Below are 15,092 nucleotides of genomic sequence, written 5' to 3' on the forward strand. Positions count from 1 at the left end.
GCCCAGAGAGGCCGGCGCTGGGGGCTGCGGTGGACCAGGCGGCCTGCCCCAGGCTCAACTGGGAAGGACCCTGGTGGAGACTTGAGGGGGGCTGAGTCTTTCCCTCCCTCTCCCTGCTTTGGCTGTGGCTGTTCGCAGGGCGGGGGTGTGCAACTGCTAATTGCACAGTGAGTGCAGGGTGGTGTGTCTGAATTGCTTCAAGGCTGGGCAGAGGGCTCCTTGCTCTCTGCCTCTGAAATTACAGGTTGCAAGCAAGTGGCCCTGCCTGCTCCATGCCACAGGCATGCCTGCATCCCGTGGAGCCATGGTGGTGCAGGCCACGGGGATCATTTGCCTGGGTCCCACAACAGGTCCTGGAACTGGAGAATGTGGAATGTGAGACCCTTAGACCCAAGAGGAGAGTCTGGAGCAAACTCTCAGAGTGTTAGATTGTCAAAACCTGGGAATGCGAGAGTGGAGGTCAGAGTGATCATTCACACATCAGCAAGCATTTAATGAGCACCTACTGCGTTTCAGGCACTATCTTAGATGCTGAAGTTATGGCAGTGCGCAAAACAGGAAAAGCCCCTGCAGACCTGGCTCATCTACTCATAGTTGATACTAATCTTCAGGAACTGCTCTGAAGGTGCTGGTTCCCATCCACTTCAGGGCCTCTGCATATGCTGTCCATACTGCTGGGAATCTTCCTGCATCCTTTTCTTCCTTAATACGCTCTCCTCGTCTTCCTGAGCCGTGAAGGATCTTAGATGGGAAGATTATCCTGGATGATTTGGATGGGTGCAGTGTCATTACAAGGGTCCCTGAAAGTGGGACAGGGATTGGAGGAGAGAACCAAGGGGTGGCAGCACAAGGGCTCAGCTGTCTGCAGCTGGCCGTGAAGATGGAGGAGGAGCCTATGGGCCGAGTAATGCAGGTGGCTTCTAGGGGCCTGAATGGGCAAAGAAATGGATTCTCTCTCCTAAAGTCTCCAGGATGAACACAGCCCAGCTGACACGTTGATTTTAGCCCAGTGAGACACATTTCTGCCTTGCAGCTGCCAGAATTATGAGAATAGATCTGTATTGTTTTAAGCACTAAGTTTGTGGTCATTTGTTACAGCAGCTATAGGAAACGCATACTCTCTAAACAACGGTTTTTTATTGCTGAGCATGTTCGCACCTCCAATTCCTTAGGTTTTTCTCAGCAGCCTGTGAGCAGTAGAGAGTCCTTATCCTCATTTTACAGATGAAGAAACAGAGGTTCCGTGAGGCTTAGGATTCACTAGAGGTATGATTTGAATACATGTCTGTCTGCCTCTGGGCCTGGGGCTCCCTGTGGAGGGGTACAGAATGGGACTCTGATGTAGGCAGGGACCTCCGGTCCAGCTGTGTTGGAGCCGGTCCCTGTGTGGGTTGGGTGAGTCCCTGCCCTTGGTTTTCAGGCTCAGATTCCTGCGGCCCTCAGCCAGTCTGTTGGGGTGGTGGCTCCTCCCCTGGTCAGGGCCTGAGGGGAGGCCTGGCTGCTCCTGGTCTAAGGCAGGGCAGAGGGGGCTGGGACACCCCTTGGCCATCTGGAAGGGGGGTGCAGGTGCTGCATGTCTATGGCTGGTACCTTGTACCTGTGTGTGTGTGTGTGTGTGTGTGTGTGTGTGTGTGTATGTATTGGCAGAGGGTCCCCCATTCCCTCTGGATGTGGTATTTGGGGTGATCTCAAGAGGAGATGGGAAATTCTCTGGTTTTATTTTCCAAACAAATGTTCTCCTTTTTGGAGGTGAGTAGGGGCTGCTGGGACCATCAGAAGGAATAAGGAGAATTTAGAGCCCTGGTTCCTAAAGGGTGGGCATGAGCTGTTCATTCACACGCTCCCCTGTTCCAAGCCCTCCTGGGCTCCCTTCTGCCTCCTGGATGAACGATGTTCTGAGACTTCGGCCAGGCTTTTGCTGACTTACCATCATCCCCTGCTCCTCCCTTGTGTCTATTTCATGCTTCAGACTCATTCACGAGGGTGCCTTCTCCGTACGCGGCATTCCTGGCCACAAGGCCTCTGTCGGCCGGGTCCCACAACCTGGAAGGCCTCTCCAGGGCCTCCTCCTGCTCAGACTGCCTGTTCTCAGCCAGGTCCGCTTCCCTGCCTCTTTCTCTCGGTGGACAGCTCTCTACCCTGGGCTTCCCTGAACGCTTGGCCTGGCCTCTCTTCTGCCACAGACCCCTTTCTGTTTCGTAAAAAAGTAATTTACACGTGTGTCCTGCTCCCTGGAAGTCTGCAAGCTCCTTGAGGGCTAGGCTGCATCTGATTCACCTCTGCAGCCTGTGTGACACCATGCCTGGTGCACCGTAGGTGTTCATTATATGCCGCATGGATGAGGGGATGCAAAGGGCTGCCGACCCACTGGGTCCCTGAGGTCAGCCCAGGGTCTTGGCTCGGAGCCCACCAATGACTCGTCTTGGTTCCCTGGTTGGATGGCTGGCGTCCACCCTGCTCCCCTCTCCCACCTGTGCCAGGGGGCCGTGGCTCCTGCTCTAGCTGCCCCACACGGGGTATTGTGAAGTCCTGGGTCTTAGAACGTCAGAGCCAGAGTGAGCCCAGAAAGCTTCCCACCGCCCTCCTGAAAATGGGGAAACTGAGGTCTGGAGAGCCGAAGAGCCCCACCAGGACTGGACAGGGGGTGCCAGCACTCCGCTCCTGGTCTCGGGTCTTACCCTGCCTCAGGCCGCTGCTCAGGCTCTCCCTCAAACACTCCCTGCTCCTGCTCCGACCCGGAGCCTTGGAAAACCTGAGTCACCGCTGGAACCAAGGCCGGGGAATTTTCCTCCTCACTTCTAGGGGCCCCCGGACTTCCCTGACCTTGTCCCCTTTGAAAGCTCACTGTTCTGGGGGAGCCCTGAGGGCAGCCCTGTTGTCTGTCTGCCTCAGCCTGCCCTGGGGACCCAGGGCCGGGGAGGAAGTGCCCCATTTGGTTGTCCCCAGAGCGTGGAGGGGCGTCCGCGGGAGTGTGAGTGGCGGGCGGGGGCCACTGAGTGTGGCCCAGGCAGCCCCTCCCCTCCCCCTGCCCCCACCCCAAACCCTCCTAATGAAATCAAGCTGGCCCCACAGCGGGGGAGGGAGGCAGGAGGGAGAGGAGGGAGGGGGAAGGAGGGAGGAGGCGGGCGCAGAGGAGGGTGGGCGGCGGCGCCAGCCCGAGCAGCCGGGCACTCGCTCTCGCTCCACCTGGCGGGAGCACCCCGGCCTGTGTGTGGAGGAACTGGTGAGTCCTGGGGCCCCCTCTTCTGTCTGGAGAGCCTGTGGGTGTCCTGGAGTTCAGGGACCGGGGACTGCAGGCACTTCAGGAGGCGTGTTGGGTCTGTATGAGTTTGGAGGTGTTGTGGATGCGCTGTGTGTGTGTGTGATCTGGGCTCAGGGGCTCAGGATGAGGGTGGCAGGATGTGTGTGCACTTCTGTGTGTCCCGTGTGCCGTGCTGGGCCAGCTGTAGTGTGTGTAGTTGTGGCCTTGCTGTTGGGGAATGTGTTCTTGGGAAATGGACACTGGGGTGGTCAGTGGGCAGGTTGTGTGGATGGGTTTGTCCCCACATGTCAGGGGTTGCATACGTGTACGTGGTGTCAGAGGAGCAGCCTGTTGTATGTCTGTGTGCTGTCTCCGTGTACCCATGCTTGTGCACTGTGCGACTCGCGGGTGTCTGGGTGTTGTGTGTCCCTGCTGCTGCGTGCATGTGTGCTGTGAGATGGGTTGGTGTGTCTGTGCGTTTCAAGTTGGTGGTGTGTGTCTGCATGTTGTGTGTCCCTATGCTGTTCTGTGTGTGTGTGTGTGTGTGTAGCCCTCAGGAACCCCTTCCTTCCCTAGGCCTCCTTTCCAAGGGGCCCCGGTCCATGTCTTTGGCTGCCCCGGGGCAAGGGGTGCATGCTTCAGCCAGACCCCTACCCCCAAAAGCCACTAATTGAAGCCAGATTTTGTGGGCTGCCCCTCCCCTCCTGCCCCAGTTCCTGGATGGGGGTGGGGCAGCAGCTCCAGCCTCACAGCCTCAGGATTTGGGGTACCTAGGCCTTGGGATGGATTTGCTATTCCTGACCTCAGATGGAGGCCATCACATTTTAAAACCACAAACCCTGTGTGAGATGGGCTCTGAAGAGAGGTCCTGCTCCAAGCTGGAAGTCCTGGGCAATAACGTGGTGCCCCCTAATTGACACCTATGTGCCAGGTGCTGCTAGTTCTTGTCCAGTGGTAGTCCGCGGAGGTGGCCTTATCCCCACTGTACAGGTGTGGAAACTGAGGTTTGGAGAGGTGACATGCCCAGCATCAGGACACAGCTGGAGTGGCCGCCTCCTGGATATTCCGAGCTGTCTCTCCATTCAGGGCTCCACCCCGACCAGCTGTGCAACCCCGGGCAGGCCTTTCCCAGTCTCAGGACTGAGTTTCCTCTTAGGTAAAACGAGAGGGGTTGGCCTCACCCCAGATCCCAATAGCCTGTGAGTTTCTGAATCCTGGAAAAAAATTCAGGCCCAGGAAACGAGGCTAACCTTCTCCCAGAGGGAGGTAGGGGCAGCTGACGGGCTTAACAATCATTTTAAAACCTGTCCTAGTCAGTGTCCCGTTCGGTGGGCAGGAAACTGAGGCCCAGAGAGGGCCCAGCTTCGAGGCCCAGCTGGCTCACTTTGCTTTGCTTGCACCCTTCCCAGGAAGGCAGGAGGGGTTGTCAGGGTGTGGGGGATCCGAGAGTTGGGGTCTCAGCTTTGAAGAGCCAGTGAGAATTTGTGTGGCCTCTTTCCTTTTCCTCTGCCCCTGACCCCAAGGCTCCAGGGGGGGTCCTTTCCTCTGTGCAGCCCACTGCATGTGTCTGTGTGCTGTGTGGACTCTCACATCCCGGCTCTGGCACCATCTGTGTGTCTTTGGGCAAGTCACTGCCCGGCTCTGGGCCTCCAAGGCCTTATCAGTAAGAAGGAGACACTATAATAGCGCTTGTCTCGGGGCTTCTGCAGGATGGAATCCAGGAAGAGCAGAGGCTTAGATGAGGAGCCCAGGAGGAAAGGACAGAATGACCATTAAAATGGACCCCTTAGTAGTTTTGCCTCTTTTTATGTCTTTGAATTATCTTTTGTTTTTATCATCTGAGCCAGTTTGCCCAAATTTACATTGGTACAATTAATTTCAATTAATGACACTTTATTGGGAGGCCCCAGGTTACTTGGAATAAGCCACTCCGTAGCCCAGCTCATGAACCATCTCATGTCCTAAATCCCCAGTTCACAGGCCAGAACAGAGCTTGAGGCCTGGGCACTCAAAGATGCTGGGAACCTGACTTCCTCCTCCGGCCCAGGAGCCTGCTGTGTGGCCTTGAGCCTGCCCCTTGCCTTCTCTGGGCTGCTGAGAGAGGGCCTCAGACAGGGGTTCCCAAGTTGTTGCCATCTTGGAGCTTCTAGCCCCATCCAGTGTGAGGGTCCTGGGCCCTCGGCTGGGTCGGGATGGGGTTCTCAGGAGATGGCCTGGGGGCACAGAAAGGAGCCCCTGGGTCTGTCTGAGTACCCAACCCCACTGAGGCCGGCGGGGAGAGTTAGTGTTTGGAAGCCTGGCTCCGTAAACCTGGGCCATGAGGAATGTGTTAGTCAGCTGGGCTGTCTGGGCCAGATGGGGTCTGGGGGTTCATGTCGGAAGCAGCCATGCGATGGGGGGAGGGAGGTGTGGGGTTCATCTGGTTCCTGTTTAGTGGTGGCCACAGGACTCAGGCCCCAGCAGGCTCCTGCTTTGTCTCAGGCGTGAGGATTTCCCCCGGGGCTCCAGGGCCTGCTCGGAGCCTGGAGGTGAGGGTTAGCCCTGGGGCAGACGCGCTCAGCATGCTCCTGGCATGCAGGCCCTCTGCTGAGCTCAGAGAATCTGGAAGCTTCTGGAGAGGGGAGCAGGGCCCCAGAGGGGCCAGGGGCTGCTGGGGATGGTTCCCCAGAAGAGGGGGACTACCCCCCTCAGTGACTCAGTTCCCCACACGCTCAGCCCGGCGGTCATTTCTCCCCCCACGCCTGCATCCAAAGCCCAGCTCCCCCTCAGGAAGTCACTCACCCGCTCAGAGCCCCAGTTTCCACACCTGGGAACAGGGGGTAAGAATAGCATCTCCCCCTATCGGGTGGCCCTCAGGATTCAGTTAGAAAAGCCATGTAAGAAATTTATAGCACCCGGCACATGGCAAGTAAGAAAGAGTAAGTTATTATTAACTCAGCCACATCGGTCAAGACACATTTATTGAGCATTTACTGTATACCAGATATGGTGCCAAGCCCCAAGGATGCCACGGTAAACAAAATGCAGTCCCTGCCCTCTAGGTCCTGGGGAGTGGAGGGGGTGGTGTGAACCCCACATATGAATGATGGGGTCCACTGTTTGGTGGGGAAGGGAAGCAACTTGCCAGAATGTTATGGGTCCCCTGCACCCTCTCAGGGTCCCCTGAGACCCTGGAGTCCCACCCAGACCTCTCTCCTGCCTCGCTTCCCCACAGGTCCCTGGCAATATGCTCTCTGTGGTGGGCCCTGGCCTCGTCATGTCTCTGCTGCTGTTCCAGAGGGCCCTGCCCTTGGCCGCCCACTCTGTGCCCGCCTTCCTGGAGGACACGGGGGGCAGTGGGGAGACTGAGGGCTCATCAGCCTCCTCCCCAAGCCTCCCACCACCCCGGACCCCGGCTCTCAGCCCCACATCGGTGGGGCCCCAGCCCACGCCCCTGGCGGGCCCCAAGCCCCCCATCAACTTCTTGGACGGGATCGTGGACTTCTTCCGCCAGTACGTGATGCTTATCGCAGTGGTGGGCTCCCTGGCTTTCCTGCTGATGTTCATCGTCTGCGCCGCTGTCATCACCCGCCAGAAGCACAAGGCCTCAGCCTACTACCCCTCATCCTTCCCCAAGAGGAAGTACGTGGACCAGAGCGACCGGGCTGGGGGTCCCCGGGCCTTCAGTGAGGTCCCGGACAGGGCTCCCGACGGCCGGCCCGAGGAGGCCCTGGGTTCCTCCCAGCAGCTCCAGGCTGACATCCTCGCCGCCACCCAGAACCTCAAGTCACCCGCCAGAGCTGCCCCGGGCACTGGAGACGGAGCCAGGATGGAGGGCAAGAGAGAGGACGAGGAGAGAGGCAGCCAGCAGGAGGACCGGGAAGCCCAGGGGTGTGGGGTCCCCGCGGAGAAACCAGAGGTGCCGGAGGAACCATGCCCGGCGGTGGCAGAGGGGTTTCTGGTGGCCAGTGAAGGTCAGAGGGAGCCAGAAGCAGCTGCTTCAACAGCCCAGGAAGCCAGGCAACCGGCCGGTCCCCCTGAGAGCCCCTGCGCATGCGGCAGTGTCACCCCCAGTGTCTGACAGTCCTCCGGGGCTGCTGGCGCTGACTTAGAGCCCTAGCGGTCGCCTCCCTGGGCACGGAGAGGCCCTCGGCCCTTACTGCTCTCTGACAACCCCTCCCTGGCCAACCCCTGCTGCAAATCCCAGCGTGTCCTGAGCCTCCCGCAGGCAGACATGCCGGTCTCCTGTCCATCCCAGGAATCTCATCAAGTTCCAGAAACATTTGCCCCTGCAGTCCCAAAGGGCTACGTCCCAGAGCCCCGCTCCTCTGGGGAGGCGGGGATGGGAAGTTGTCCCCGTTACAACCATGATAACACGGAGCATGAAATCAGCCACGTCCATTGTGAACCGTGTACTGTGGGTCTCTGCTTTTCCAAGGAGGTAGAGAACTTCACAGGTAACCAGGCGTTTCTGAGGAGGCTGAAGGGCTGGGGTTGGTGCAGTTTAAGTCAGGTGCCCCTGCAGAGGGGGTCTAATTAATCGGGAAACTTCTGAGGGGCCCCTGCACACATCATGACAGGGCCTTACAGGAGCAATTCCCAAACTGGGTTCCCTGAGGCCCTTCATGGAAGTGAGATTTTGAGGTGTAATGAGTTCAGGAAACACTGCCTCTCTGCCCCCGCGCCCCCGCCTAGAGCCCTCCAGGGCTCTGACAAGTCCGACAGGGGAGGCCCCTGTGGAATCTGGTTTCACTTAATCTGTCCCAAACTGCTTTTGACCTTTTGACCATGGAGTGCTTTTTTTTTTTCCTTTAAACACTCTGGAAATGTGTCTAAATGTTCCTGAAGGTGCCCGCAGTTTCTGGTTGTTCCGGGGTTAGGGATGTGGGGGCATCTCTGCCTAGGGACCCACTTCTCATCCAGGCCCTACTTTGGGAATGGAGTAAGTGAATTGAACCTTTCTTGCAGGCCCCCAAAGCAGCCTAGAAGCGGGATGGCTATGTGTGAGGGGCCCCCCAGCCTGAGGGAGTCTGAGGGGAGGGGTTCCCACCGCACTACACCCACACTGTGGTCTGGCAGCCTGTGTCCACTGCCCTCTGCAGTCCTTGACGAGGGAGCCTGAGCTCCGTCCTGATTTGGGGAGTTTCTGGGGAGTCTACTCTCCTTATGGCGCCCCCCAACCTCTGCACAACTCTCTAGGTGCTGAGATATGACGAACCAGCACAATAAACGTTTATTTCTGGCCTGCGTAGCTGGTTTTCTGAGGGAGAATAAGGCCAAGGCAGGGAGGGTGACTGGGGTGGGGAAGGGATGGAAGAAAGGGGGTCCCCATGGGAAGTGGGAGTGGGAGCCTGTGTCCCAGAGGCTGAGTGGGCTTGTGGCCATGCAGACCCCAGTTACGGGCACAGCTCTGCTATGTCCTGTGGCCAGGGCAGGGCCCCCCCGTGTCTGTCTCCTGGCAGCGTGAGCACTGGAGGGGCCCCCGGCTGAGGTGTCAGTCTCTCATCCCCCAGCAGAGTGGCTGAGGACCGGATTGGATCCCAGCGAGAATGCCAGGCTCACCGCACCCTTGGTGGGTGCCTCGGGTTGGAGGCAGGCAAGTTTCTGTGGTCACTGCCTCCCCTCGGCCCTGGAGCTGCCAGCTGGAATCCAGATGTGGCCGGGTGGGGGGAGCGCGTGCTGGATCCCTGGGGTGATGGGGGCAGGGAGGCCATCCCCCTGCAGCCCTTCTCCTCTGCTGACCCCACATCCGTCCGGAGGGGGCCAGGGTTTGGGTTTCATAACACACAATGGCCTCTGTCTCACACAGTGGGAAAGGACCCTCCCTCTCTGTCCAGACCAGCTCCCGCCCAAGGACAGAGGAAGAATAGAATGCCAACACCCGGATGCTGTGTGGCTCGGACCAAGTCATTCCACCTTGCCGAGTGTGACAGGCCCTTGCCTTGGTCCTGAGCTCCTGTGGGGTCCTAGGCACTGGGGCCTGGTGGGGAAGTGCATGAGCTTCCCTGCGACAGGCAAAGACTAGGTAAGACAGAAGTAGACTTTGGAGATCCCTGGGGAACAGGCAGGGGTGAGTTTCCTAATCAGCAGCAACCTGGTCAGTGTGTCCCCATTAATGCTCAACGGGCCCTCCAGAGGACATAGAATGTGTGGCTTTAGCCATAGCTTGTGTTCCCAGGACTGGGTGGGGGCATAATGGAGGTGGTGCAAGTCCTAGTACAAAAGTCCACATCTTAAAAAAAAAAAGTCCACATCTTCACTTATGAGCTTTTATAGCTACTATTCCCTCTGCCTGTGACACCCTTCCACCCGACTCCTTTCCTTGGTTACTACCCCTCATCCTCTGATTCTGGCCTAGATGTCCCCTCCTCCTGGGAGCCTTCCCTGTCAGTCCCCACCCACCCTCGTTGCACAGTCCCATGGGCTCAATGATAATAATAATTGCTCACAATTAATGAGTACTGTTCTGTGCCGGACACTGCTCTAAGCCCTGGACATCATTTATCCATGGAGACTTGCAACCCTATGAGGTGGGCACTAATGTTATTTCCATGTCACAGATGAGGAAACTGAGGACCAGCAAGGTACAGTCAGTTTCCCAGGCCACACAGCCAGGATTTCAGCCCTGAAGTCTGATTCCAGAGTTTGAGTTCTCCACTGAGCCCTACCGTCGTTTGGATGAATGAATGAATGAATGAATGAGTGAATGAAGCCCCCAGGGAGGGGACAGCAGGGCCCCCACTCCTGCTTACAGCCTTTCCCACCAGCTGCCACACCTTTGATGGAGTGTCCCCAGAGGGGCCTGTCTTGGGAACACATCTGGCCAGCGCCAGCAGAGAGTGAGCAGCGGCAGGGGGCGGGGGAGACCATGGGTGGGGGCACCTGTGGGCTGGGGCTGGGTGGGGGGAAAAGCTGGGTTTGAGTTGGGGGTAAGGGCCCCCACTGCTCCCAAGGATCCAGGAGTCTGCCAGGACCTGAACAGGCCCCCACTGTCCTGGGGCTTGTAAAACCGCACAGCTGCCCCCAGCCCAGGAGTCTGTCGTTGGGCCAGGCCTGCTGTCACTGTGTAGTGGGGGGAGGCGGGGAGCAAAACCATCCCAAGACATGGACCCTAGCTCAGTGTGGGAGTGGGAGCTTTTGGTGATGTGGTTGGGGTGTGGGGTGCTGAAGAAGCCGCCTGCCCTGCTCTGCTCTCATCAGCCCAACGTGCTGGGCATTCCCCTGGCAGGGGGCATATCCAGGGTGAGGGCAGGTGGAGCAGGGCTCACGTCGCCTGGGCTGCTGGGCTCTGGGCTTCTTTTCTGTGATCCTCTTAGGGTGGTTTGGGCCCTGAGGTGAGATTGCTGGGTGATGCCTGGCTTAGAAAGTGTAGCGTTGGTCAAGTCACCTCTCCTCTCTGGGCCTCTCTTTGCATGTGTAAAGAGATGATCATACCCCACCGGGCAGGGGTCTTGATTGCACATTTGGATTACCTGGGGGCTTTAAAATTCCTGACTCTTGTGTCCTACCCAGACCAGTAACTCAGAGCGTCTGAGGGTGCAGCTGGGTAGTTGTCACTGCCAAACTGCAGAGTCTGCAGGGAGAGGGGCCTGGGGGTCTGGCTACCACTGTCTCCTAGCCCTTGGCATGGGGCCTGGCACACAGGAGGTGCTCTGTCTGTGCACATGTGTGCATGCATGTAAGGCTGCAGGGAGACATATATGCCAGTACATCCATAGCCACATTCAACCCTCACAACACACTCCACAGAGAGATGAGCAATATCATTATCACCATTTTACAGATGAGGAAACTGAGGGTCAGAGGGGTGCAGTGACTTGCCTGAGGTCACACAGCCAGGCATAGTTGGGATTTGGACCCAGGTCTGTCTGGCTCTTCAGCCCAGGCCCTTCAGTACTGAGAATCCTGCCTCACTTTAGAAAGTCTGTGGTCCCATGGCTGCACCCCTCTGTTAATGGTAGGCTGCAGGGCCATGGCATTTTCTGTCCACTGCATTTCATCCTGTGTCCCGCATCCTTGCTTCAATCCTGCCTTGCCCCCTGGGGCGTTGGCAGCAACTGCCCAGCACTGTGGGTCCCGCCTGGCTTGGTTTTCATTCACAGAGGCTTGCTGTCATTGTCTTCCCCAGTTGGGATTAATTTACCCTCTGGGTACGGAGATGGCCCAGGAGCAAGTAGCAGGGTGACAGACCCTTTGTTTGTCAACCACAACTATTTGACGTGTGGCTAGTGTGTGCCAGGTACTGGGGAGAAAGTGTTAGCAAAACAGATCTGAGGCTATATCCTAATGCAGGAGATGAAAATTAATAACAGGAATAATTAATATTAACAATGATTAATAACAGGAATAGCCACCCTTGATAAATTCAGCATTATGCATGGGTCTAGCACTTTACCAATATTACTTTTTACAGCTTACCAAGGTATAAATGACACACAATAAAATGCACATACTTAAAGTGTACAATTTTATAATTTTGACATAGGGGAACACTCACAAAGCCATCACCACAGTCAAGATAATAGACATATCTTTCACCTCCAGAAGTATCTTTTTAACCCTTTGTAGTCTTATTGCCCCTCTTTATTCACTGTCCCCAATAACCAGGCCACTATTGATAGGCTAGCCATCACTATGATTCATTTTTATCTTCTGGAATTCTTTATAAATGAAACCATACTGTATTTTTTTTTGGGGGGGAGGGTGGTCCTGGTTTCTTTCATTCAGCATTTTTTGAGATTTATTCATGTTATTGTATCTATCAGTATTTCACTCCTCTTTGTTGTTAAGTTGTATTCCCTTGTATGGATGTACCATGGTTTGTTTATCTGTTCATCTCCTGATGGATATTTAGGTGGTTTCCAGTTTTTGGCTGTTACAAATAAAGCTGCTCTGAACTCTGATGTTATTTCATTTCTTCCTTACAACTGTCTTTCTCACCATTTTACAGATGAGAAAAACAGAGACTCAGAGAGATCAAGCAGCTTGTCCAAGGTCACACAGCACAGAACCTTAAATAGTGGGAATGCTTGAGTTATGCGCCTTTAGGGAATCTCTAAAGTGCACAGGGTCTCAGAACCGATGATCTAACCAGCCCCCATTTTATATGTGGGCATCTGAGGGCTAGACAGGAGCTGGGATCCATCCAGAGCTGGGCAGGAACCCAGGTCTCTGGTGGGCAGTCTTGGGCTGCCTGCAGCTCTGCTGTGCTTCATCTCTGGCTCGTCATCTGGGGCTAGGGAAGTACGGGGCCTGTCTGCAGCGGGACCGGGATTGGCCGTTTTCTCAGGAGGTTTTAATTTCAGGATTCCTCTGGCTGCTCAGAAATAGCAGGAGGATTTGACACTGGCTCCAGGGCCCAGGAGGTTCCCCTGCAGCTGCTCTCCCTCCCTGAGTGGGTCCAGGGTTTATAGTGACAGCTGCAAAGTGTAAAATAGCCCTGCTCTTAAATATGCTCTTGCCAGGGTCCCAATGCCAGAGCATCCGCAGTGCCCAGCATGGGCATTCCATCCCCCACTGGGGCCTGCGGACACATCTGGGGGTGCCCTGGAAGGCTGGAGGGTCCAGGTCTAGAAGTGGCCACCTGCGGCCTCTCCTGGAGAATTTGGAGAGTTGGACTCAGCTGGAGGGTCTAGAGGGAAAAAGAGGGACTGGGTGCATAAGGGTTGGGGACCGGGGACAGGAAGGGGAGGGCAGGGCAGTGGGACACAGAAGTAAGTAGCCAGGAGACCCAATTAGGCCCCTCCAGGCTGTGTGACTCTGGGTAAGTCACCTCTTGGGCACAGGTTCCTCACTTGCAAAACCAGGGCCACAGCCCTTGCCCTGTCTCTCCCCCACTGCAGAATGCTCTGAGGTTAACAGACGGGAATGCACTTTACTGTATGTAGAGTGGGTTAGTACGGTGGTTATGGATGAGGTTTCAAATGACCTGGGTTGAAATCTCAGCTCTGCCATCTCCCAGCTGTGTGACCCTTGGGCAAATCACTTAACCCCTCTGGGCCTGAGTTTCCTCATCTGTGGAATGGGGATAATGTTGGTACCTACCTCAGAGGGTTGGTGAGAGGTGAGTTCATTTACTTGCAGTACTTAGAACAGCCCTCCCACCCACCCCAGGCCCCCACAGGCACTCAGTACATGTGAGCTTCTGTTAGCTGTAAACTGTGAAGTGCCGTACCTGAAGAAGAGAAGAGGGGGAAACTTTTGTCTCTAAGTGTCTGGTTGTTCTTCTAATAACCTCTTTTTTCCAGGTCTAGGTTTAGAACCTTCACAGTCTTAAGATCAGTGATTCTCAGATGCTTAAAACTTTAGAGTCTTAATGTCTTTTCTTGGGGGGCAGGGCAGAGGGTCCTAAAAGGGTTGGTGAACCCAGAACAATGTCAGCAGCTAGGGAAGTCCCGTGAACTCCAGGGAGAGGGTGAGGGATGTGACCAGGGAAAAGGACAGGCTCACACTGCCCTTTGGGTGGTGGAAAGGACCCCCAGCCCCACCCTACTCACCCCCGTGCAGGGGTTTGGCGCCCAGGGGGGGCCAAGGGTCATGGCGCAGCTGTTCCCTGTCTCCCTCTGGGGTGTGGTGACCCCAGCCAGGGCTTAGACACTGTCTGCATGAACGTGGCTGGGGACATGGCTGATGACGTGGGTTGGGGAGCCTGGGGACTGGACCCACTCGGGCAGGCGCCAGGGCTATTTCGGGGGTGGGCTGGAAAGGTGGGAGCTGGAAAGGTGGGAGAGACCCAGCCTGGATTAGTTGCCAGGTGACCTGGACTATCTCCCCTCCCCCAGCTGTAAAACAAACCCAGTATCAGCACTGAGTCTGGGCAGGAGACTCCTCCAGGGACACCGGGGGAAGGTCATGCAGTGTCTTCATCCTGGAGGACTTGGGATCAAATCCCAGGGCTCGAATCCCACTTCCAGGCCGCGTGACCGTGGGCGGCCTCCGCCGCGTCTTGGTGCCTCAGCGCTTCGCCTGTGAAACCACAGATCCTGTCCTGCTGCGAAGCTCACGTGCAAAAAGGCTCCTCAAGTGGGGCCGGGGTTGGAGAAACAGCTCCATTTCTGTTGGCTTTTCTGGTTATCTTTGTCGCTTTTGCTGTGGGGAAGCTTCAAACAGGGCGCCGCGGGCAGTTCTGATCCCTGAGATGCCAAGGCTGTGCCCCCGAGCCCTATGGGGCAGAGTCCAGCACCAAGCAGGGTACCCAGCAGGTGCTCCAGGAATGCCGAGGTGGAATGACCTGTTCCCTTCAAGCTGCTCCTTGAACGAGGAGCAGAGGGGAAGGGGGACATTGGGGGCATGGGACCGCTTCTCTGTACCTGTCCTGGGGGAGGTCGTGATATGAGGGAAATCCCCTCAGTCCCCAGATCTCCCACGTCTAGCCGTCCTAGGGTTTACATCTTGTTTTCGTCACTTCCTGAGGATCCACTGTGCAGCAGGCACAGTAACACAGCAGTTTCTATACATTGGGTCCTCATAAGGCTGAGGGAGTCACAGACATTATCCACCTTCTATAGAGGAAGACAGGGAAGCTCAGAGAGTCCGAGTGACTTGCCCAAGGTCACAAAGCCAGACAGTGCCTGGGCTGGGCTTTGAACCTCCTGGGGCCCTTGCCCATAGCCAGTGCAGTAACCACTACTTGCAATCCTATTCCTGAATGAATGAGTTCATGAATGCATGCTAATGGGTTGGGAAGAGGGGCCCGAGACCGTGTCTCCAAACTTCCTGGTGGCCCCCCACTTGGCGGCAGTGGTGTCTAACAGCCCCAGAGTGCTGAGCCCCCCTTGGAGGGAAGAGAAAGGCTAGAAAGAGCTAGGGCTTTAACAAAAGGCGGGCCCTTCCGGGTCGCACACGGCGCATGCGTGCGCCCGGGCGGGGGACT

At 56.5% G+C, this 15,092-nt stretch overlaps 1 protein-coding gene across 1 annotated transcript; it reads left to right on the forward strand.

Moving 5' to 3' along the window:
• The first annotated feature begins 3,152 nt into the window (after positions 1-3,152).
• TMEM119 (transmembrane protein 119) lies at positions 3,153-8,463 on the forward strand. The gene is made up of 2 exons (XM_036903978.2): positions 3,153-3,223; positions 6,456-8,463. Exon 2 carries the CDS (start codon positions 6,468-6,470, stop codon positions 7,299-7,301), a length of 834 nt encoding a protein of 277 aa, XP_036759873.1. The 5' UTR covers positions 3,153-3,223; positions 6,456-6,467; the 3' UTR covers positions 7,302-8,463.
• The last annotated feature ends 6,629 nt before the right edge of the window (positions 8,464-15,092 follow it).

The sequence above is a fragment of the Manis pentadactyla genome, chromosome 14 (genome assembly GCF_030020395.1).
Source record: "Manis pentadactyla isolate mManPen7 chromosome 14, mManPen7.hap1, whole genome shotgun sequence".
In the NCBI taxonomy this organism is placed as follows: Eukaryota; Metazoa; Chordata; class Mammalia; order Pholidota; family Manidae; genus Manis; species Manis pentadactyla.